Below are 19,979 nucleotides of genomic sequence, written 5' to 3' on the forward strand. Positions count from 1 at the left end.
GACCATGCAGCACTGGTTCACTTAAAGCAGGCTGGCTAGGATGGAACGAGTGGCCCTTGAAACACTCTACTCTACTGATGGTTGAACACCAGAAAAACTGATTTGTTGAATGAATTATTTGAAACATTTCTTGATATAACTTATTTCATTAGGTCTATTTAGCTGCAGCACTTAACCTTGGAATTGTTGAATCATCTAATACGTACGGTCCTTTAGGTGTAGAATCTGTAGCTTTATCAGCAAGTACAAAATGGGAGCTATTTGCGTATGACCATGTCTTGTACACAATGGGGAAGTGAGGGGGGAAAAAATGGACCTTGTACCGCACTTTCATTTGTTTATCAGAAATTAATGTTTAGCTTCATCTACTACCCCAGATGGCTCATTGAGAATGACTCAAGTAACGTTTGCCTTTGGAAAAATTTTGCATCAGTGACCCTAGGAAGATCTCTGACTGGAAACAGGAAACATTAGGCTGTGCTGTTACCTAGTAGTTCTTAAAATGTGAGCCTTGTAGGATGGTAGTAGAACTCCTCCTCCTTCGGTGAGATGCAGGGTGACTGCTTTCCTTGTATACCAGGAAATTAGTATCCTGCCCTGAAGTACCAATTTTAAAGAAAAACACGTACTGCTAAAGGCAGGGTAGCCTTTGTGTGATTTTTTTTTTCTATCCAATATAATATTGCATTTTCTTCCGACCAGTGGTAGAAAGATCCATCCTACTTATCTGTAGAATTGGACACCCTTGTAAAAAGGCTCCAAACGACAATGCAAATCTTTTTTTCTTCTATCGTTTTAGGAAAAAAAAAATCGATTGTTACACTGGTTATTACCTGAGGCAAAGTAGTTATTCATTAAACTTGTGGGGGAAGTACTGGGCAGGGGATGAAACCAGATTTACTAGACTGACTGCTTCAAATAACTCTAGCAGTGCTTGCATGAAGAACACGTTAACGGGCTTATTACCTGTTGTACATTTTTACACATACCTTGGAACTATCACGTTTGTATACAGCTAGCTTGTAACACGCTTTTATCATTCTTATCCTGGTCTTCCCTCCCCCATTCTTCCCGTCGACTTTTAGCTCTTTGGGGCAAGGACCATATTTTCCTATGTTGATACAGCAGTGCTTCTCAACCTATTTACCACAGTGGGCCACATGCAGCTCTGTGTGGGGGGCTGTATCTATGCAATATATATATCTGTACATCTACCAAAAAAAAAAGTTAGTATTTGTTATATGATGACACTTCAATTCAAATCAAATCGCTATAGTACCTTTCCTTTCAACACTGGCAAATCGACCACGAGCATTTTAAATTGGAAAAATGTCAAAACATTACAGTAAATTCATTTTAACAGGTAAGGGAGGCATGGTTTGGTGTATTGCCACCCTCACTTCCACCGTGCTGCTGGCGGCGGGGCTGGGCTGGGCTGAGTCCCCCGAGAGCTTGGCTGCGGAGCCTGCCTGCAAGGATGGGGAGCCCTACTGAGGGTGGGGTGCCTCCCCCAGCCAGGGAATCCCTGCAACCACCCAATCCCCCCCCCCCCCCTGGGACTACTCCCTCCACCATTCAGTCCCCTACCAAACACGGTCCCCCAGCAACGGCCATCCCCATCTAGGGACCCCCCCCCCCCCCCCCCCGCCCAGCAACTGCCCCCAGCACCCCCTCAGACTGCCTTCCCCAAGCCAGGGATTGCCACCAGTCCTCCCCACCTAGTCTATCCCCCATGCACTGGCTGCACCCCATCCCCATGGCCCACTGGTCTCCTATGTAGGCAGCCCACCCTGCCTGCCTGCTGCTGTGGTCCTAGTGCCAGGTAGCCTGCTCCAGCTGGGGTCACTGGACCTGCGATCCTGTAGGGATCAAACTTGCATTAAATCAAACTTGCATTAAAATACTTTTCTGTAGGGCCAGACCAGTGTACGTGGTTCATGTTCTGTGTTGCATAGCCAACTAAACATGCTTGCTGTTTTCATGCTGGATTTCTTTATACAGGTAGCTCATCAACAAACATTACAAAGCAGAACTGCACAGAACGTCAGTGCTTTTATTTCAGTCCGCTTTCCAGTGTGTCAACACAGGAAATGTTAGGCCATCTAACGTAACCCTCAGCATGCTGGTGTTTTCCAGACACTAGCTAATGAATGTTTAGGACGTGAAGTACATACATCTGCAAGCTTCAAGTGCTGGATTAAAAAGCAGAGAAGCTGAGTGTTTGGGAACCCAGATATCATGACCTTTAATTATCTAATAAGAAATGTCTGCATTGTAGATATGTCCTTAAGTCTATTGCCTCACTGCAGACTAAATCTATGCAAACAGATACTTTTTAGGATAAGATTTCCAAAGCTCAGTACTTCATTCTTTCTCCCTCTCTTTATTGGGACTAACCCCAGAGCTGTGTTGGTGGCGCTGCTGCTCATGCCCTCAGGTCTGTTATAGGACTGCCATTCCTAACTGAACTGGGGAGCTGGAAGCCTGGGCTCACTAGACCTGCCCCCTCAGGCTGCCATTTTGCCCTGCATCTACACTGGGGCTGCTCCAAATCATTTTATTGTGTCCCCAGGGTACCAATCGCACAGAGCCTGGCTCCAGGCTCAGAAATAGTGGATTCTGGGCAAGGGAGAGCCCCTCTCCCTGTGCACAGTGAGACAGTACAGGGAAAACTTTGACACATTAGTGCTAGTAAGATGTATGCTGAAACACTTTAGCCTGGCATCTAACTTTTCTGGCTGCATGTTGAACTGAAACAGTATTTGGTGTGCTTATAAACTGTGGGGCACTCTGACCTGAGATGTGTTACAAGCACATTTGGGGACCACACAGGTCCTGGCACACTTAATGTGTGTGTAGTGTAGACAAGGCCTGAGAACTGCTATTTAAACTGATTGACGTTGAACAAAAAGCAGTTGTGTTCCGCTCCTTTCAAAACAGGGGCAGAGGGTTGTCAATGTCGTTGGAAACTTTCCCATGGGAATGGAGAACAATACAAAGAGGCATGTGATGCCTGTTGAATAATTAAATTGCCTGTGTCCGTACCTCTCCCCTGTGGCAGGCAGAGGAATCCCAGTGCAGCAGGAAGTGGTGGTGATGCTCAATAGCTACCATTCAGTCTTTATTGAACCCCTGGCTTGGTATTGGGATGAAGGAAGAGAAAGGGGCTGTTAGAGATGTAGACTCACATGGCACAAAAAAACAAGCTCCTGATTATCTGTGGCCCTTTAAAAAGAAGCCCATGATACTATTGCAAGAGTAAGGATGTTACTTTGATATCCTGGCCAAAGCTGCTTACCTAAAAGTCTCTGTAGTTTCACAAACCACCCGGTGAAGTTGCTTTTCCACCCCTGTGGTTGCTGCATTTCAGTGGAAGGAAAGATGATGATTTTACACTTCCCAGAAGATCCCTATGCGCTTTGCAAATGTAATTATTAATTTGTATTGCAGTAGCACCTAGAGACTTGAGCTGTGGGCCCCATTTAGTAGACGCTGCATAAACACACAGTAATAACGCTTGTCCCAAAGAGCTTACAATTTAAATGAAGAAAACAAGGGGTGGGGGACAGGAAGCATTATCCTTATTTTACAGATGGGGGGAGGGGAGGGGGAATTGATGCACAAAGGGAGTGTGACTTGAGATTAAGGTCATACAGGGAATTTGTGGCCAAACCAGGGTCTAAATCCAGCTTTCCAGAGTCCCACACCAGTGCCTTACCCATACAACCACCCTCTTTCCTGAACTGATACATGAATAGTACATCGGGGGTCACTAAGGCAGGAACTGTTCTAATATTGCAGATCAGCTCTTCACAATAGTTTTAAAATAGGAAGTGAAGAATATTTTCTAATGGCAACATAATGGCATTTTACAAGATGGCAGAATATGATAACCAGAACTGGGTTTTGTTCCATGACACCAGGATTAATACCACATCTCTTGCAAAGTGTGTGTATTGTTTGTAAGGCTTGTGGATTATTTTCAGCCCTTGGATGAATAGAGCTATATATATGCAAGTCCTTATTAACATAGTCATTTCCTCCATTTCTTGTGTGTTCGGATTGTATTACACAATTAATGCTAAAGGATAAGTATAGAAACAAGTAAATGAATTTACAATGTGACGAACTCTGGTTTACACTTTAACTTTAGCTGAGTTTCTTAAACCCTTTCACTGAAGGTCATAAACCTGCATATAAATGGCTCGATGGGAGGAATGGCTCAAAAGTCTGTTTAAATTGGGGACCAAAGGGGGAAATTTTTATTGCATTTAACAACCTCGCTGGCTTTGAAATACTGCCCTTTAATTAGTGGGTAAATAATGTTCTGGAAGGAAACCTACTTTCAGCTCTGTTACTTTCCCTGGGACACTCTATGGCTTTTGTTTGTCTAAAGGGCTGGGTTCAATTTAAAAAAAAAACAAAAACCTTAGGTCAGAATAATCTTAATCTTGTTGTGCAACTGTACGGCAGCTCAACTGATTCTCTTGTTGCTGCACTCAAGTATGTGCAGAAACAAAGCGCTCAGCTGAACCTGCTCTGTTTATCGGGATAGCAACTATGTCTCCACCATATTGCTAGTGCCAAAGTTCCACTGGCCTCCCAATTCCTACAGTCTTGAAACCTCTTTCATTTCATTCTGTCCCTACCTCCCTGCAAAACAAACTCTCTGCTAAAGCTATGCTTCAGATCGGTCTTCTTTCCCCGCTAAAATCTTGTAAATGGTTTAAAAAGCTTGTTCAGATATTGTCATTTTAGTTCATGTTTACAGTCCCTAAACAAAAACTCAATTGAGACTGGGAGGGGCAACCAGCAATATACGTACCTATAGACAGCAATAGAGGGGCACTGCTGAGAGCAGGCCAGGTGAATTGCTATCAGGTTGCTGAGATCAGGTGTGCATCTAGATGACCAGCTAATGGTGCACAGGGAGGAACAGAACTGGCCACGTGTTCTGAACTAGTGTGCTCGCTCACTGAATTGAGTCACTCGTTCTTGGACCCATAAACATGTTCTTAATGGGATGGCAAACAATGCACGAATTATGCTGTGGTGGAGGCATGATAGCTCATAACAAGGCCTTGTTCTCATGACGAATCAGACTAATTCATGTATCCCTTCCCTCCTCATAAAACACTTAGTTCTGGCTGCTGAATTCCAGTCCTGCGAGACAAAAACACAACACAAAGATTCAGAGCCATATGTTTTCAAATTCTGAGGGCAATTTTGGACCAAAGGGTTTGGTTCAGTCCACTGGAGATGGGAACTTCATAACGGACACCTAATTGGTAAAATTCTGATCTGTATCCAAAGCCAAAGTTCAGCGATGTTTTGGTGCTAGATCTCTTTATCAGGCCCAAGCCTACAGGAAAATTTTAACTGGGTATAGCAGCTTAGTTTGAGACTAAGTTAACAGCAATTGTTAAATGGGGAAACTTGAAGTAGTACAGAGTTTAGATGCTATTGCTAAAAAGTGTTTTGTTTCTTTCATTTCCAATGCAAACAAGTCTGTAGCTGGAGTATATCAAAGTCATACAAAGCGGGCTGAGTAGTTTTGCACACTTAGTATTTAGTAAAGTGGTAAATAGGGACCTCTCGTTCAGTATCTTTTTCCACTAGAAATAGGTGTCAAATATGCTATATCACACATTCATACAGCAAATTGTGATATGGAAGCTTTTCAGTGAAAGACTTAATGGTGTGGATCTTAAAGTTACATTGGGCAAGTAAGATACAATCAAAGCTAGAGAGAGAAAAATCCCTGACAAAGCAATGCTGGTTAAATGGATCTCTTGTTCTTTTCAGGTGAAGAAGATAGCAGCAGAATATTATGACAACCTCCCTCAGCACCAGTCTTGGGTTCGAGTTCTCTGGGATTTTGTTTTTGATGACACCATTGGTCCTTACTCACGGATTAAAAGAATATGCAAATTAGCAACAGAAATCCAATAGATTTGCTTTAGCATCGTCTTTAATTATGTTAAAAAAAATTCCAAATTTTGTGAACTGAGTTTTCAGAGATGATAGGAATGAGCTGAAGTAGTATTTCTGTGCACTTACTTTTTCTGTAGTACTAAACATGACGAAATATTGAAGCAAATGACAGGCACTGTCTTTTATAATGTAACTTTTTAATTAAAGAACTTTTGCTTATGTAACATTGCTTTTGGCAGGATATCACACACGTTTATAGCAAAGGCTACATAGATGCACCATCCTTTGTAGCTGGGTGAAACTGTTACATTTAAAATCCAGATTAAACATTCCCCCTCCCCCCCTTTCATCAGGGTCATGCATGGCTGGAGCGAGGTTCAGGTTAGGCCAGTTCTGTGGAGTAGAATGCTTCTAATCTTGGGAGGAATGCAGAAACTTACTTCAAACACGTGGTTGGCTTGCCTTTAAAAGGTCAATGCAAGCAGAGGACAGCCTGGATTCAAGAGCAAACTAGACCTACTGCATCCTGGGATGGATGAGGGCTATGGCTGTACAATGCATGCTACTTTAAGTAGTGTGGTTTCTGTGCTACGTCTTGGTTTCTGAGCAGATTACAGCTGGATCAACACCTGCTTCAATATTGCTGCTGCATCATAAGGGTTGGGGAAGGGAGTCACCCAAAATTGAGTGGGCGGAATCCTACTGCCACAAGCAACACAATGGCTCACAGCCAGTGAAACTCTGCTCTGGCAAGTGAAAATGAACATAGAACTTCATTTCCCATTCTCATTGAGGGGATCACCTTCAGAAATTTCTAATCTACACTGATGAACAGCTTGCCAAGCAAAAGCGCCTTGAGACATCAATCCTGATGCTGTTGAACATAGGAGCCAGAATAAAACCCAGCTTAGTCAACCTTTTCTGTATTAGGTCTGCAGGGTTAATGTGCCGTCTGTAATGTTTGCAATCCTGACTCAATACATATAGTACATATGCATCTGCTGAATTAGAATGATGCCATCATGACTGAGACTAGCACTATGTTCTAAGTGGAGATGTTATTCCAGCCACAGCCTTTCAGGGGCTAATGCAATCAAGAAAAAGCTGTACATACCTATTTTCTTGGAGGGGCAAGCTGAGAAACAGGCTTTCTACTACTCTCAATTAACACTTGCCATCTTGCAAGACAACGGTACTATGTGTTGAACTGTTTTCATTCTAACTTAACAGATGAGTTGAAGACTTAAACACTCTTCTACAATGTTACATTACTATAAAACCTCTCTGAATCATTTCATGTGTACAGAAAATCACTGTACATAAGTGTCTAAGCTTCTGCTATTTCTAAACATTCTCTGGCCATCAGTGTGCTTCCCTCAGTTGTGCTGCTTTTACTTTACAGTAAAAATGAGCCTAGCACGTTTCCTAACTCTGCCCGAGAGATTTCTAGAAGATTAATAAATTGGATCCTTATGAAGTAAACTTCAAACATTACAAGGCAAACTCACCCTCTCCTAATTTCTTGGCTGTCTTTGATTACTATTAATGAAACCATCCTTCCTCTGTTGTACCAGTTGCTATCTTCTTACGTGTCTGTATGCTCCTTTTTCTATTTTGCTATTAATTTAGCACTTCGCAAGTCTCTAAGTAACTAAATAAAATACTACAAGCTCTTCATCCTTAGGAATAACTGATTAGACTTCGCTCATGACATAAGAAGTTTGCACAATTCAAGAGCTATGGACTTCTATAAAGCTGACTGCAGGAGCTACTGCCTCAGTAGCACCTGTGGATAGAAAATGACAGTTTTAATAAAAGTGAGTCAAACTATTTGGTTCTGCTCATGCTCTACAACATGATTAAGGTCAGGAGGTTAGAGCAAGGAGCCTGCTCTTGTAAATCTTATATTGAACCAAGTCAAGAAGAAACTCTCAAGACTACATATGGCTGAATGAATGGCCCCTTCTTATTGAACAGGTAGTAAGCTCTGAGGGGGTATGCACTGTTGGACTTCAGCAAATCAAGGTAAAATTCCCTGTACCAATGTTGCCTAAAGGCAGCATCTAGGCCTTGCCCATAACAGGGCCATTAGCAACCATGGGACATTTTTAGATCACCAGTGAAACTGCACCAATGTTGTCAATGTGGACAAGGCTGGTACGGCTGCAGCTATTAATACTGTCACCCAGCCTTGCTCTGAGCAGGCTGCAGCCCTCTTAAAAACAAACAAACCCTTCAGAAATTAAAAGTCTTTGAATGGGGTTGGTTTGGGGTTTTTTGGGGGAGGGAAGAGCAGGAAGGAAGCGAAGAGAGGAAGGGCTCGTGGTAGTCTGAGTGGAGCAATGGAATATTGGGACCACATCCAGGTCAGTAAATGTTACTGATGATTGTGACAGACTCTGGGATGTGGTGTTTCCAGATTCTAGTAGCCTGTTTGTAGTCTAGCCTTCACCAACATAGAAGAATGGCTGCAAAAAGATGGGGCTAGCAGCCAGCTGTTCCCCTCCTGGAGGTGGTGCTGCACAACTGGTATTGCATTAATAAGTGTTCAGGGAAGGGGGAGCAGGTACCGAGTTGCCTGTTTGCCCAAATTCTGAAGTGCTGGCAAATGCTGTATTGATGGCCCCTCCTGCTCATTTTATTAAAATGAATGTTACATGAGAAAATGTATGTTACGGGCCATTTCACAACATGCAGGCAGGCTTGCGCTTGTGTTCTCACCAGTGCCTCCAAAACCAGTAAGAACACACCACAGTGATCCAGTGACACTGAAGTTCAAAGTTACAGCCACTAATGAACAAAACCAAAAGCAGTGCCATGTGGACAATAAACAGTTTATTACCAATATGAACACAGATACTGTGGTGCACTGACGTACCGTTTTAATATTGTGATAACTCTGAGTCAAAGGACTTGTCAGCTGACAACTAACATGTCTCTGTTTCTTCTGGTGATGCCACAATACATTTCTGTTGGCAAAGGGTCTTCATTTACATTGCAGGCTACCAGTAAAATTACTTTGAAGTCATCTATTAAAAGCAAATGGTTCACATGTTTTCTTACCTACTACTAAAAAGAAACATAATACATTTAAATAAGCAAATACAAAATACAAAAAAGGCTGACAATTCTGATGTGCAGTGTCAGATGGAATCTAAAAAAATCCAGAAATTTAAAATTTTCTTTAGATTAAGACTTTTAAAATGAAGCAAATCCAAGGCAGCAGCAAGCTTCAAAGTGTGCTCAGTCTGCTAATAAAAAGGGTTTAAGAACAAAGACAGTGCAGGTGTCCTCTTTCACCATCTTGCATGACCTTGGTACACTTAGAAATGATCCAATCTTCCTACCATCCTTAGTACCTTGCAGATGCTGTGCAGTCATTATGTTGTACTGATTCTACTCAACTCCTGCCTTATGGCTGGAAAACCAAACCAAAAGGTTAACTCAGACAACTACTCCCAATCAGAGTCTGTAAATACTCAGAGCCAAAGGGGTGTAAGTTTTACATTGTGAGAGTAAATTGCATAGCAAAGGAGGGGGCGGGGAGGATGGGATTGTAGCTGGGGGAAAACAAGAGGAAACCGTGAGCAAGTATGTGGGAGGAGGCTGGAGGGGGTGAAAGGGCCGTTCTATCTTGTACCTTCTTACACACGCCTAATTGTTGCTTTCCCTGTTGAAATTTGCCCCCATGCCACCGAAATTGCACTGCTTGTGCCCACCCCTACTCCCACTGAAATCAAAGGCAAAACTCCCATTGATTTCAATGGCAGCACAATTAGGCTGCCTTACACCACCATTTATGTTGCCCCAAATCACGCGTCAAATAACACAATGTATTGTTAAAAAGGCACTGATAAATTTGATATGAATACATGCAAAAATAAGGGTTACATTTCTATAATTCTTTTCAGTGCTTTATAAACACGAGTTAAGCCTCAGCGGGCCCTTGTGTGTACATATGTCCAGGACAAAGTATTATAGTATAGATTATACAGCCAGGTGGGATCAGAGCCAAATAATTCTGATTCCCATTCCTCTAGCTAATAACTGGACCACATTGTTCATCTAAGCTAAGGCTAATGAGTGTGGAAAAGGCTTAGAACTTCCTATTTATAGTTGCAATCTATAGAAATTAGTATTTTTATGTGGTTTCAAAATCATTCTAGAAAACTGTATTTTGCTAGAAAAAAACAACCTTATGAGACAAACAAATCTTCTGAGATTTAGCTTATGATCACTGCAGCTGTTGGGAAGGAGGTTTTGTCCCTAGTGTATGGTATTACACCATTTGCTGGATTCATTGTGTGGACTTCTGAGAACCATCATCTTGATGCACCAACATTTTGATACGGTACCATCCATCCATAATACTTATACAGCAAATTAGGGAACGGAGTTGTGACTACTAAAACAAGATTTCTTCTTGCCTCCTTTCAGTTGCCTTAGCAACAAGTTCAATGACCCCAGCAATTCTGTAATGGAGTTTTTATTGCTGTATAAACAATATCCTTTGGTCTTGGAACAGTACCAACTTACGGGTGTTTTCTCTACTAGAACTGCAGCCAGTATCGGAATCTAGTTTGTTTGTTTAAGGTAGGGCAAAACTTGCTGAATGAACAAAGCCACACACAGGTGGAGAAACTCAGTTTTGTTGTACGTGAGGATCTAAAACCCTATTTTGTTTGCCAGAGGTGAGAATTCATAGCATAGGAGAGTAACTGAAAGACCAAGGACAACAGAACTTCCTTCTATCTGGTCTGCATTTAAACCAGTGCTGGCTGAACTTCGAGCATCTCAGTTACATATACATGAAAGAATGCAATCTTTGTATTGCTGGTAAAAATCCCTTACATGAAGCTCTGATATATATATACAGCTGACCTTGAAATCAGGATGTCAGCTAAGAGCTATGCCATCCCCAAAAGGCAAAGCAAAACAGCTGAAAAGATTCAGACTGAAAGCCTTATGTTCAAATTTCAAAACAGAGCACACACAAAGGCATGTAAAAATGCAACTGAGTGATCAAAACTCAGGACAGGTAGATATGTCTGTCTCCTGTGGTTCCATTCCAATTTCTGAGCAACGGTCACATCCATGCTTGTCATATCAATTTCATATCTACATGAAATTGATACCTATTTAACTAAGAGCTTCTTGGAAAGTACTTTCATAAGATCTGCAACTTTTATTTTCTTATGTGTTGAATTTGAGTGAAATCTCTCTCAGATTCAAACTTATCAAAATCAATTATTTTTCAATTTCTTACCATCAATTATCTCTTCTTTCACTTTGTGTAACTCTCTTACAACTTCCTCCAATATTTCCTGATGAGACAAAAAAAAAAAAAAAAAAAAAAAAGTGTTCAGAACTCCATGTCCGCCTTCACGGGGTGGCCCACATAAATGATAAAAATCCACTACTGCTGCCAGCTAAATAACTTTACTCCTTCAGGTCCAGTGGCAAAGACTTGTGCTCTGGTTACCAAAGGTCCTGAGTTCTGTACCTGCTGATGTACCAGGGGAGGAGGGGTTGGCATTGCTGCACAAGCATTTTGATCCAGTAACAGTGGGATTGTTTCACTCTGAGCTTCAAGGAACCACTATGATTTGCTCCAACCTCCTCCATAATGGCAGCTTTGTCAGATTTGGGCAAACAGAGGCAAAAAGTGATGTTACTATCTTCATTTAGCCTGAACAGTTGCCCTTCATGTATGACCAACACAAAGGGGAAAGACAGATGATACCCATATCAAATTTCCTATGCTCAAAACACCTGCTCACTCACTTGTTTCATTCGATCAAAATCTAAGGCATCCATAGCCACATCATTGCTGCTGCTCACAGGCTTCATCCTTGAGAAACAGAAACAAAGGATAAAGGAGCAAATCAATTCTCTGCAATGCTTACTAAGCCATATGCTGTTTGCTACAGGCATTATGATTGAAGTCTGTTAATAGTCACTGGCTGCACGCAGCTCTTGAGTAAGGTTAATCTTTTTAAATATTCCACCACTCCCTCTTGTGCCATTCAAGAGTATTTTGCAGCCAGCATACCTTACAAAGCAAGCGGCTCTAAACTGGCGACAGCAAACTGCAGTTGAACACTACCATCCAGCAAAAGATCTTATTTTCTAATTTTAAAATGCATTGGAGTGGCTGAGGATTGAGTTAAAACTTAACACTTTATCCAAAGAGTTCTGGTCAATATTATTGAAGGTCTAGATAGTTCTGTGGCTACTGTAGGGTGCAGTCTTCATGGTTAATTATTTACAGTGACAAGGTGGGTGAGGTAATATCTTTTATTGGACCAACTTCTGTTGGTGAGAGAGAGAATTTTTGAGCGTACACAGAGCTCTTCTTCATGTCTGGAAAATGTACTGTGTCCAGACCTAAAAAATTCTGTGTAAGCTCGAAAGCTTGTCTCGCTCACCAACAGAAGTTGGTCCAATAAAAGATACTACCTCACCCACCTCGTCTAGTATCCTGGGACCAACAGGGTTACAACATCATTGTGTATTTAGTTTAGCAGTGCTGGAGGTTTTCAGAATCAATGGCTGACTCAGACATTTGAAAAATAATTCTCTTCCCCATACCTGCATTTCCTATCAAATAAACCCTGTCTTGACTGCTCAGGACTTAATCAGTTGCTAAAATAATGGTAAAACCATCCAAGTAATTTTTGCTTAACCTAACCGTATTAGTGAATCTAGTCAGCAATCCATTCCATTGCTAAGTCCTGCCTAAGGCAGTCTTGTGTGATAAGATTATGCAGCACAAGCTGTGTTCCTGGGCCCAGAGTCCCAAAGAATTCAGTTTTGTGTTACTGCACCTGAGTCCTGTCTCTTTTCGATCACCAACGGCACCACAGTGGACATTACTGAGAATGGTGACCTTTAGAGAGGCTTGCTTTCTTTAGATAGCCAGTACAGGTTATGAACCCTATTTTGAAATTTGTGACTGTTTCTGAAATGTCTTAGAAAAAGATCAAGAGGGCTATGCCTAATGAGAACATTTCAGTCTTGACTCTGTTATCATCTTTTGGTACAAGTTATTTCTTGGGCAAGTCTTGCACTGATTCTGGTGGGACTTCAGCCCAAGAAAGAGCTGTACAACCAAGTCCTTTGTGTTTCCTAAATTCTGATCCGTACGTTGCTCAAATGTGCTATGAGAAAGATTCTGAGGGGGGAAAGACTCTGAAGGTACTCAGTGGTGGTCTAACTCTGGTTATGGACAAACTCTCACTGACTTCAATAGGAGCAGAGCTGGGCCAACACAGAGTGCATTTGAAAATCTCCCCCACAAAATAGATGAGTGAGAAGAGAACATACAGAGTAGTTCCCTGGCCTAGAACTTGAACAGAATGTGAATGCACTTCCCACTGAATGCCCTCCAAAAGGCAGCGGTCTTAGAGTGGTCTCCCCATGAAAACTTGGTGACTAGCTTCAGCTCAGCATTCGCAAGGACAGGGAATACTGTGATCATCTGTATTTAACGAAAAAAATGGTTACCTACCTTTTAATAACTGTTGTACTTTGAGATGTGTTGCTAATGTCCATTCCAAATAGGTGTGTGCGCCGCATGCATGGTCATTGAAAGGTTTTTCCCCTAGTGGTACCAGTCGGGTCGGTGCAGGCACTTCCTGGCACCGTATATAGGGCCCCGCTGAGCCGCTGCCTCTTCGGTTCCTTCTTGCCGGCAGAGGAGAAGACAGGTGGGTCTTGGAATGGACGTGAGCAACACATCTTGAAGAACAACAGTTATGAAAAAGTAGGTAACCATTTTTTCTTCTTTGAGTGCTTGCTCATGTCGATTCGAAGTAGGTGACTTCCAAGCTGACCATAGGAGGAGGGATCAGAGCTCACAGAATCACTGATTGAAGCATGGCTCTGCCAAATGCTGCATTGTCCCTGGCCTATTGGGTGATGGCGTAATGTGAGGTGAACGTGTGGATCGATGAGCATGTTGCGGCCCTGCAAATCTCCTGTGTAGGGAGATGCGCCAGGAACACTGCTGAGGAGGCCTGCGCCCTCATGGAGTGTGTCATCAGTGCTGGGGCCGGCACCTTTACCAAGTCATAGCAAGTCCTGATGCAGGGCGTGATCAATGATGAAATCCTCTGGGACGACACTGGGAGACCCTTCATCCTGTCTGCTACTGCATCAAAGAGTTGATTTGATTTATGAAATGGTTTTGTCCTTTTGATGTAGAAAGCCAGTGCCTGCCTGACATCTAGGGAATGGAGACTTCGTTCCCTGCTATTGGCATGCGGCTTAGGGAAGAATACTGGGAGGAAGATGTCCTGGCTCGTATGAAACAGGACTACCACCTTGGGGAGGAAGGCTGGATGCGGTCGCAAGTGGACCTTGTCCTTATGGAACTCCATGTATGGAGGTTCAGGTGTCAGAGCCTTGAGCTCAGACACCCTCCTAGCCGAGGTTATCGCAACCAGGAATGCCACCTTCCACGAGAGGTAGAGGAGCGAGCATGTTGCTACAAGCCCAAATGGGACCCCATCAGCCTGGAGAGCACCAGGTTAAGGTCCCAGGCTGATAATGGATAGTGAACTTGAGGGTATAGCCTGTCCAGGCCTTTGTAAAAATGGGTCACCATCAGATTAGCAAAGACTGATAGACCATCCACCCCAGCATGGAATGCAGAGATCACCGCTAGGTGAACTTTTAGGGATGACACCACTAAACCTAGCTGCTTCAAGTGCAGCAGATAGTCCAAGATGGCAGGTATTGATGCTTACATTGGAGAGCTGCCCTTCCACATTGTCCAAATTGAAAATCTCTTCCACTTGGCCAAGTATGTAGCTCTGTTGAATGGTTTCCTGCTTCCAACAAGGACATCTCTAACAGGCTCCAAGCATATTTACTCTATAAGGTTTAGCTATGAAGCTTCCACACTGTGAGGTGGAGAGACTCGAGGTTGGGATGCTGGAGGTGGCCGTGATCCTGGGTGATTAGGTCTGGCATGAACGGTAGGGCGATTGGAGCAGCTACCGACAGTTCCAGTAGCATTGTGTACCAGTGTTGTCGTGGCCAAGCTGGGGCTATCAGTATGACGGATGCTCTCTCCATTCTGACCTTGAGCAAGACCTTGTGAATGAGTGAAAATACATAGAGTAGGTGGTCTATCCTGGGCAGGAGGAAGGCATCTGCGATTGAGCCTGCGCTGTGGTTCAGGAATGAGCAAAATTGCTGACACTTCCTGTTAAGTCTTGTCATGAACAGATCTACTTGGAGAACTCCCCACTGCTGGAAGATGCTGTTCACAATATCCGGGTGAATAGACCGCTTGTGGTTGTGGAAGGACCTGCTGAGATGGTCCGCCAGCTCGTTCTGAGATCCCAGCAGGTAGAATGCCCCTAGTTGTATGGAGCGGCTATGCAGAGATCCCACAACTATCTTGTCCAGTTTGTCTCTGTTTGGTCAGTACGCCGATGCCAGCCAAGGCTGGAGAGGTCTGAGCCGCAGCCTCACATACTGAACAACGTATGTGCATGCGGCCACATGACCGAGCAGCTTCAAGCAGCTCTGTGCCATCATGGTAGGAAAGCACCTGAAGTCCTCTATGATGAGGGCAAATGGTCTGGAAGTGAGACTCTGATAGGAATGCCCTGACATAAGTGGAGTCTGAGATAGTTCCTATAAACTCTATCCTCTGGTTCAGGGATAGGGTTGACTTGGGGACATTCAGCAGTTGACCCAATCTGTCAAACTGGGCATCAGGGTCACATGAGCCTTTATCTGTGCCCTGGAGTGGCCTTTGACAAGCCAGTCATCTAGATATGGGAACACCTGCACCTGTGGTCTCCTCAGGAAGGCAGTGATGACTGCCATGCACTTGCTAAACACTTGAGGGGCCGCTGACAGGCTGAAGAGAAGGGCTGTAAATTGATAATGGATGTGGTTTACCACGAATCTGAGGATCCTTCTGTGGGATGGGACTACTGATATATGAAAGTATGTGTTCTTCAAATCCATGGTGGCGTACCAGTTCCCCAGACCCAGGGAGGGAATGATGGCGGCCAAAGATACCATGCAAAATTTCAGTTTCTTCATGATGAATTTGTTTAGGTTTTGCAGGTCAAGAATGCATCTGAGACCTCCTTTGAGGCCTCTGAGGTTAGGAAATATCGGGAATAGAACCCCTTTCCCCTGAACTCCTGAGGAACCTCCTCCACTGCTCCTGCCCTTAGGAGCACTTGCACTCCTGTTAAGAAGTTGCTTGTGACAGGGGTCCCTAAAGAGAAACAGAGACCGAGCTGGGAGGGAGGGGAGGAAAAGGACTGGAGAGAATATCCCAGTTCTACCATGCGTAGCACCCACTGGTCTGAGGTTATCTGGGCCATGCCCGATACAAATGGGATAGATGGTTCAAAAAGTAGGATTAAGGAGCCAGGATTTGGCCTGGTGTGTTGCCCTTGAGTGCACTCTCAAAATGGTTGCTTGGAGCCAGAGGACTGCCTTGCCAAACCCCAGCCTTGGTTGGATGAGGTCTGCGGTGTCTTATGCCTGTTATTCCTATCCCCCTTCCGAAAGTAGTCCTGCCTAGGCTATGTAGGGTAAAACCGCAGGGGAGGTTGCGCCTTAAAGTGCTTTCTTTGAGGAGCTGGTGTATGAATCTTTCAGGCTCTGGAGCTTGGAAAATAACCCCAAGGCTCCAAAGAGCAAGTCTTGTATTGTCTGTTGGACTTCCGGAAAAAGGTCTGAAACCTGCAGCCATGAATTCCTCCTCATGGCAATTGCAGATGACATTGTTTGAGTGGCCGAGTCTACCGTCCAGGGCGGCCTGTAGGGAGGTTCTCACCACTGCCTTGCCCTTCTCTACGAATGCTGCAAACCCCAATCTGGAGTCGGCTGGGAGTAGCTCCTTGAACTTTGACATGGTGTCCCATGAGTTGAAGTTATAGTGGCTCAAGATCGCTTGCTGGTTTGCGATATGAAGCTGGAGCCCCCTGGTGGAGCAGACCTTTCAGTCGAAGAGGTCCAGCTTCTTTGAGTCCTTGGACTTGGGTGATGGGCCTTTGCTGCCCCTGCCTCTTTCTCATTCACAACCACTACTACCAGGGACCCTGGCTGCAGATGAGTGAAGAGGTACTCATGCCTCTTTGAGGGTGCAAAGTATTTTCTTTCTTTCCACTAGCTGTAAGGGGGATAGAGGCGGGTGTCTGTCACAGTTTTGGTGGTAGCCTGGATAGTCTTTATGAGAAGCAACAACACTTTTGAGGGGTCTTCCGGTGCTAAAATGTCCACCATGGAGTCCACTGATTCCATCATCTCTTCTGCTTGGAGTTCTAGGTTCTGGGCCACTCTCCATAACAGCACCTGGTGGGCCCTGTTATTCACAAGGTGCTAGGTGCAGGGTCTGACTAGCCTGGTGATTAGGGATGAAGGCTGCCTCTATGAGGTGTTTCAGCCTGACCTTCCTCTTTCTTGGTTCTAGGATGGAATTCTTTGCAAATCCTACAGTGATCTTTCTGGTGGGATTCACCCAGACACTTCAAACAGGATTAGTGGGGATCGCCCCTTGGCATAGGTTTAAGGCAGGTCCCACACGGTTTGAATCCTCGGGATCACTGCATGCCCGATTCCTGGGTAGGAGAGAAATCCTAATGGGGAGCGGACCCCCCAAACAGAAGTCTAACTAAAAACTAACAACTAACTCTAATCTATTTACAAGTTCAACAATAGAGACCACTAGAGGAATGCTTGCCAAAGCAAGAGAAGAGACACAAAGCTCTAACGACCATCACAGGTGGTAAAAAGAAATTGAAGAGGTGGCAAGTTGGCAGAGCCCCATACATGACGCCATGGAGGTGAGACTCCAGGGGGCGCCTGTACCGACCCAATGGGTACCGCTGGGGAAAAACCTTTCAACAACTGTGCACGTTGTGCACACACACCTACTTGGAATCGACATGAGCAAGCACTCGAAGAAGAACTGGCACAACTGTAAGGGCAGGTATCATATGGTGGATCTGGGACAGATCCAGGTGGCCAAATTTTGCCTTTAGTTACACCTGTGGAACCTCACTAAAGTTGATGAAATGTGGGGCACACAGTACCCACAGACATCTGCCATCACCCACTTATTTTTCTATGTGTTAACACCACTGTAGCACAAAACAACAGTGTCAAATAAGGGAAAGTGTGTGTTACTGAAATGAATAATTTATAGCACCCATGTCCATCCACCTCCAACCCACAAGTTATCCCAACAGCGCTCAGAGCTCTATATGATAGCCACATTGTGGTAGTGGATAAAGACTGGAAGGAAGCCTCTTTCTAGCTCCCCAATGTTACACTTCAACCTTTCGGTACCTGTGATCAACAGTGTGTTATGCCTGTAATTTGGTCATTTGAATGGACAAACTTTGTTGGACTTCTCCCTTTGACTTTCCTGCCTATGAAAGCTGACCACTCCTGTCTCTTCTTTCCTGGGTGGCCCTTCTGGTGGCTCCTATTCATTCGTCCTTCCCCACTCCTCGCTGCACATGTTCCTTACTTGAAGGAAAAATGATTTCCCCTCTCCAGGGTGCAGACCCCCGGGTGGGATCTGCTTTTGAGTGTTCTTGGACATTGGGCAATGAAAGCTTCTCATGTTAGGAAGAATCACCCTGCAAGATCTGTTGAGGAGGGTTCTGTTGGCTGTTAGGTGACAAAGAGACCCACCAGGAAGGCTCTTGTTTCCCCTATGGCACAGTATGCTCCCAATTCACCCAGGAAACAAGAGACGGAGGCCTGATTTAGGAAAGCACATAAGCATCGCTTAATCTGAAGCATGTGTTTAAGTCCCACTTAACTTCAGTGAGGTCATTGACACTTAAGCATATGCTTACTTGAATTAGGGCCCAGGGATAGAAATCATAGGGCAGTTCATGGCACTACCATTCATTCATTTCCTGAGCCAAACTTCCTTTGATATCTGGTATGGCAAATTCTAGTCTCACAAGCACTCAACCCAACTGAATCTGGCATCTGGCTCAGAGTTCATAAAGCAGCAGACAAGAGCAAATCACAACAGCTGAAGAAAGACATGACAAGGACAAACGAATGTTAGTTGCTGAACGAAGAATGACATGATTTCCCAAAGGACAAACTGAGACAATTTAAGAAGCCAGATCATTTTTCAGTACCTAGAAGGTAGCTGGGTTTGCATGGGGCTCTTAGCTTCAGGACTCTTCACCACTGATGGATTTCTATGGCAATGGAATGAAATAAGACATGAATTGAGCACACGTTATGTAGATAGCACGATTACAGTCCAGACTGTGCTGCTATTCTAGAGACTGCAGCTCACCTAGAGAGTAATGAAGATACAGGCTTTTCAACAGAATTGCTTCTTTCCCATGGCTTCTTCCCGGGGTCTGTAAAGAGAGAATGAAGAATTACTATTCTGGTTTTTTTCCCTTGCACAGTAAAGGAAATTGTTTTTCTTATACATTTATTCATTCAGCTGGGATGGATGCTTTACAGAGATGTATGTAAGGCAGCAGATAGGCTAGCAATAATGAGTAATAATGACTACTGCTTTTAACTGGGACAGTATTAGTAAAACTCTATGCAGAGGAGGGTAGTTATTCTATTCTCTTTAGCCAGTGCCAAGCGATGTTTAACCCCATACTAAAAAGATGTGGAGTTCTGAGTTTTGCTTTTTTAATACAGAGATCACTCAAACAGTAAAAGAAGAAATATGGAATAAATACTATGAGTATAATTTTTATGCAGTACAATATTTTCATTTTGTTTTTCTAGACTTTCTTTAAATTTAAAGGGCCTCTTCTCCTAATTGCAACAACTGTGTCATTAAAATGACAGATTTGGAGGTCTCCAGCTGGGGACCGTGGACCACTAGTGGTCTCTGGATCCTCCCTGGTGGGCTGCAGCAGTATGAAGCATTTTGAGAACAAAGCAGGTTACTGGGGAGCTGGTTCTACAAGAAGCTCTCATGCTTACAAAGTGGTCTATAGACTGAAAAAGGTAGAGAATTCTTCTGATAAATCCTCCACTGAGCATTCCTGATTAAATAGATTCTGCTG

General features: G+C 43.8%; 2 protein-coding genes across 7 annotated transcripts in view; one reads left to right on the top strand and one right to left on the bottom strand.

Moving 5' to 3' along the window:
* The window catches only part of DEGS2 (delta 4-desaturase, sphingolipid 2), a 29,953-nt gene extending 22,316 nt beyond the window's left edge, over positions 1-7,637 (top strand). The window contains exon 3 of the mRNA XM_067555061.1: positions 5,806-7,637. Within this exon, the coding sequence (XP_067411162.1) occupies positions 5,806-5,952 (147 nt within the window). The 3' untranslated portion in view covers positions 5,953-7,637. The remainder of the gene's footprint in view (positions 1-5,805) is intronic.
* Positions 7,638-8,752: 1,115 nt separating this feature from the next.
* Positions 8,753-19,979, bottom strand: part of EVL (Enah/Vasp-like) — a 198,936-nt gene continuing 187,709 nt past the window's right edge. For 3 of the 6 annotated variants that reach the window (XM_067555057.1, XM_067555055.1, XM_067555056.1), the window contains exons 10-14: positions 19,241-19,307; positions 19,077-19,139; positions 11,719-11,785; positions 11,201-11,258; positions 8,753-8,963 (exon numbers count right to left, since the gene is read on the bottom strand). In XM_067555057.1, coding sequence (XP_067411158.1) covers positions 8,851-8,963; positions 11,201-11,258; positions 11,719-11,785; positions 19,077-19,139; positions 19,241-19,307 — 368 coding nt within the window. In that variant the 3' untranslated portion in view covers positions 8,753-8,850. Of the gene's footprint in view, positions 9,353-11,200; positions 11,259-11,718; positions 11,786-19,076; positions 19,140-19,240; positions 19,308-19,979 lie in introns of all 6 variants that reach the window. The other 3 variants (XM_067555059.1, XM_067555058.1, XM_067555060.1) reach the window with 3 other exon arrangements.

The sequence above is a fragment of the Emydura macquarii genome, unplaced genomic scaffold (genome assembly GCF_026122565.2).
Source record: "Emydura macquarii macquarii isolate MOO-44397 ecotype Brisbane River unplaced genomic scaffold, CSIRO-AGI_Emac_v2 contig_1551, whole genome shotgun sequence".
NCBI lineage: Eukaryota > Metazoa > Chordata > Testudines > Chelidae > Emydura > Emydura macquarii.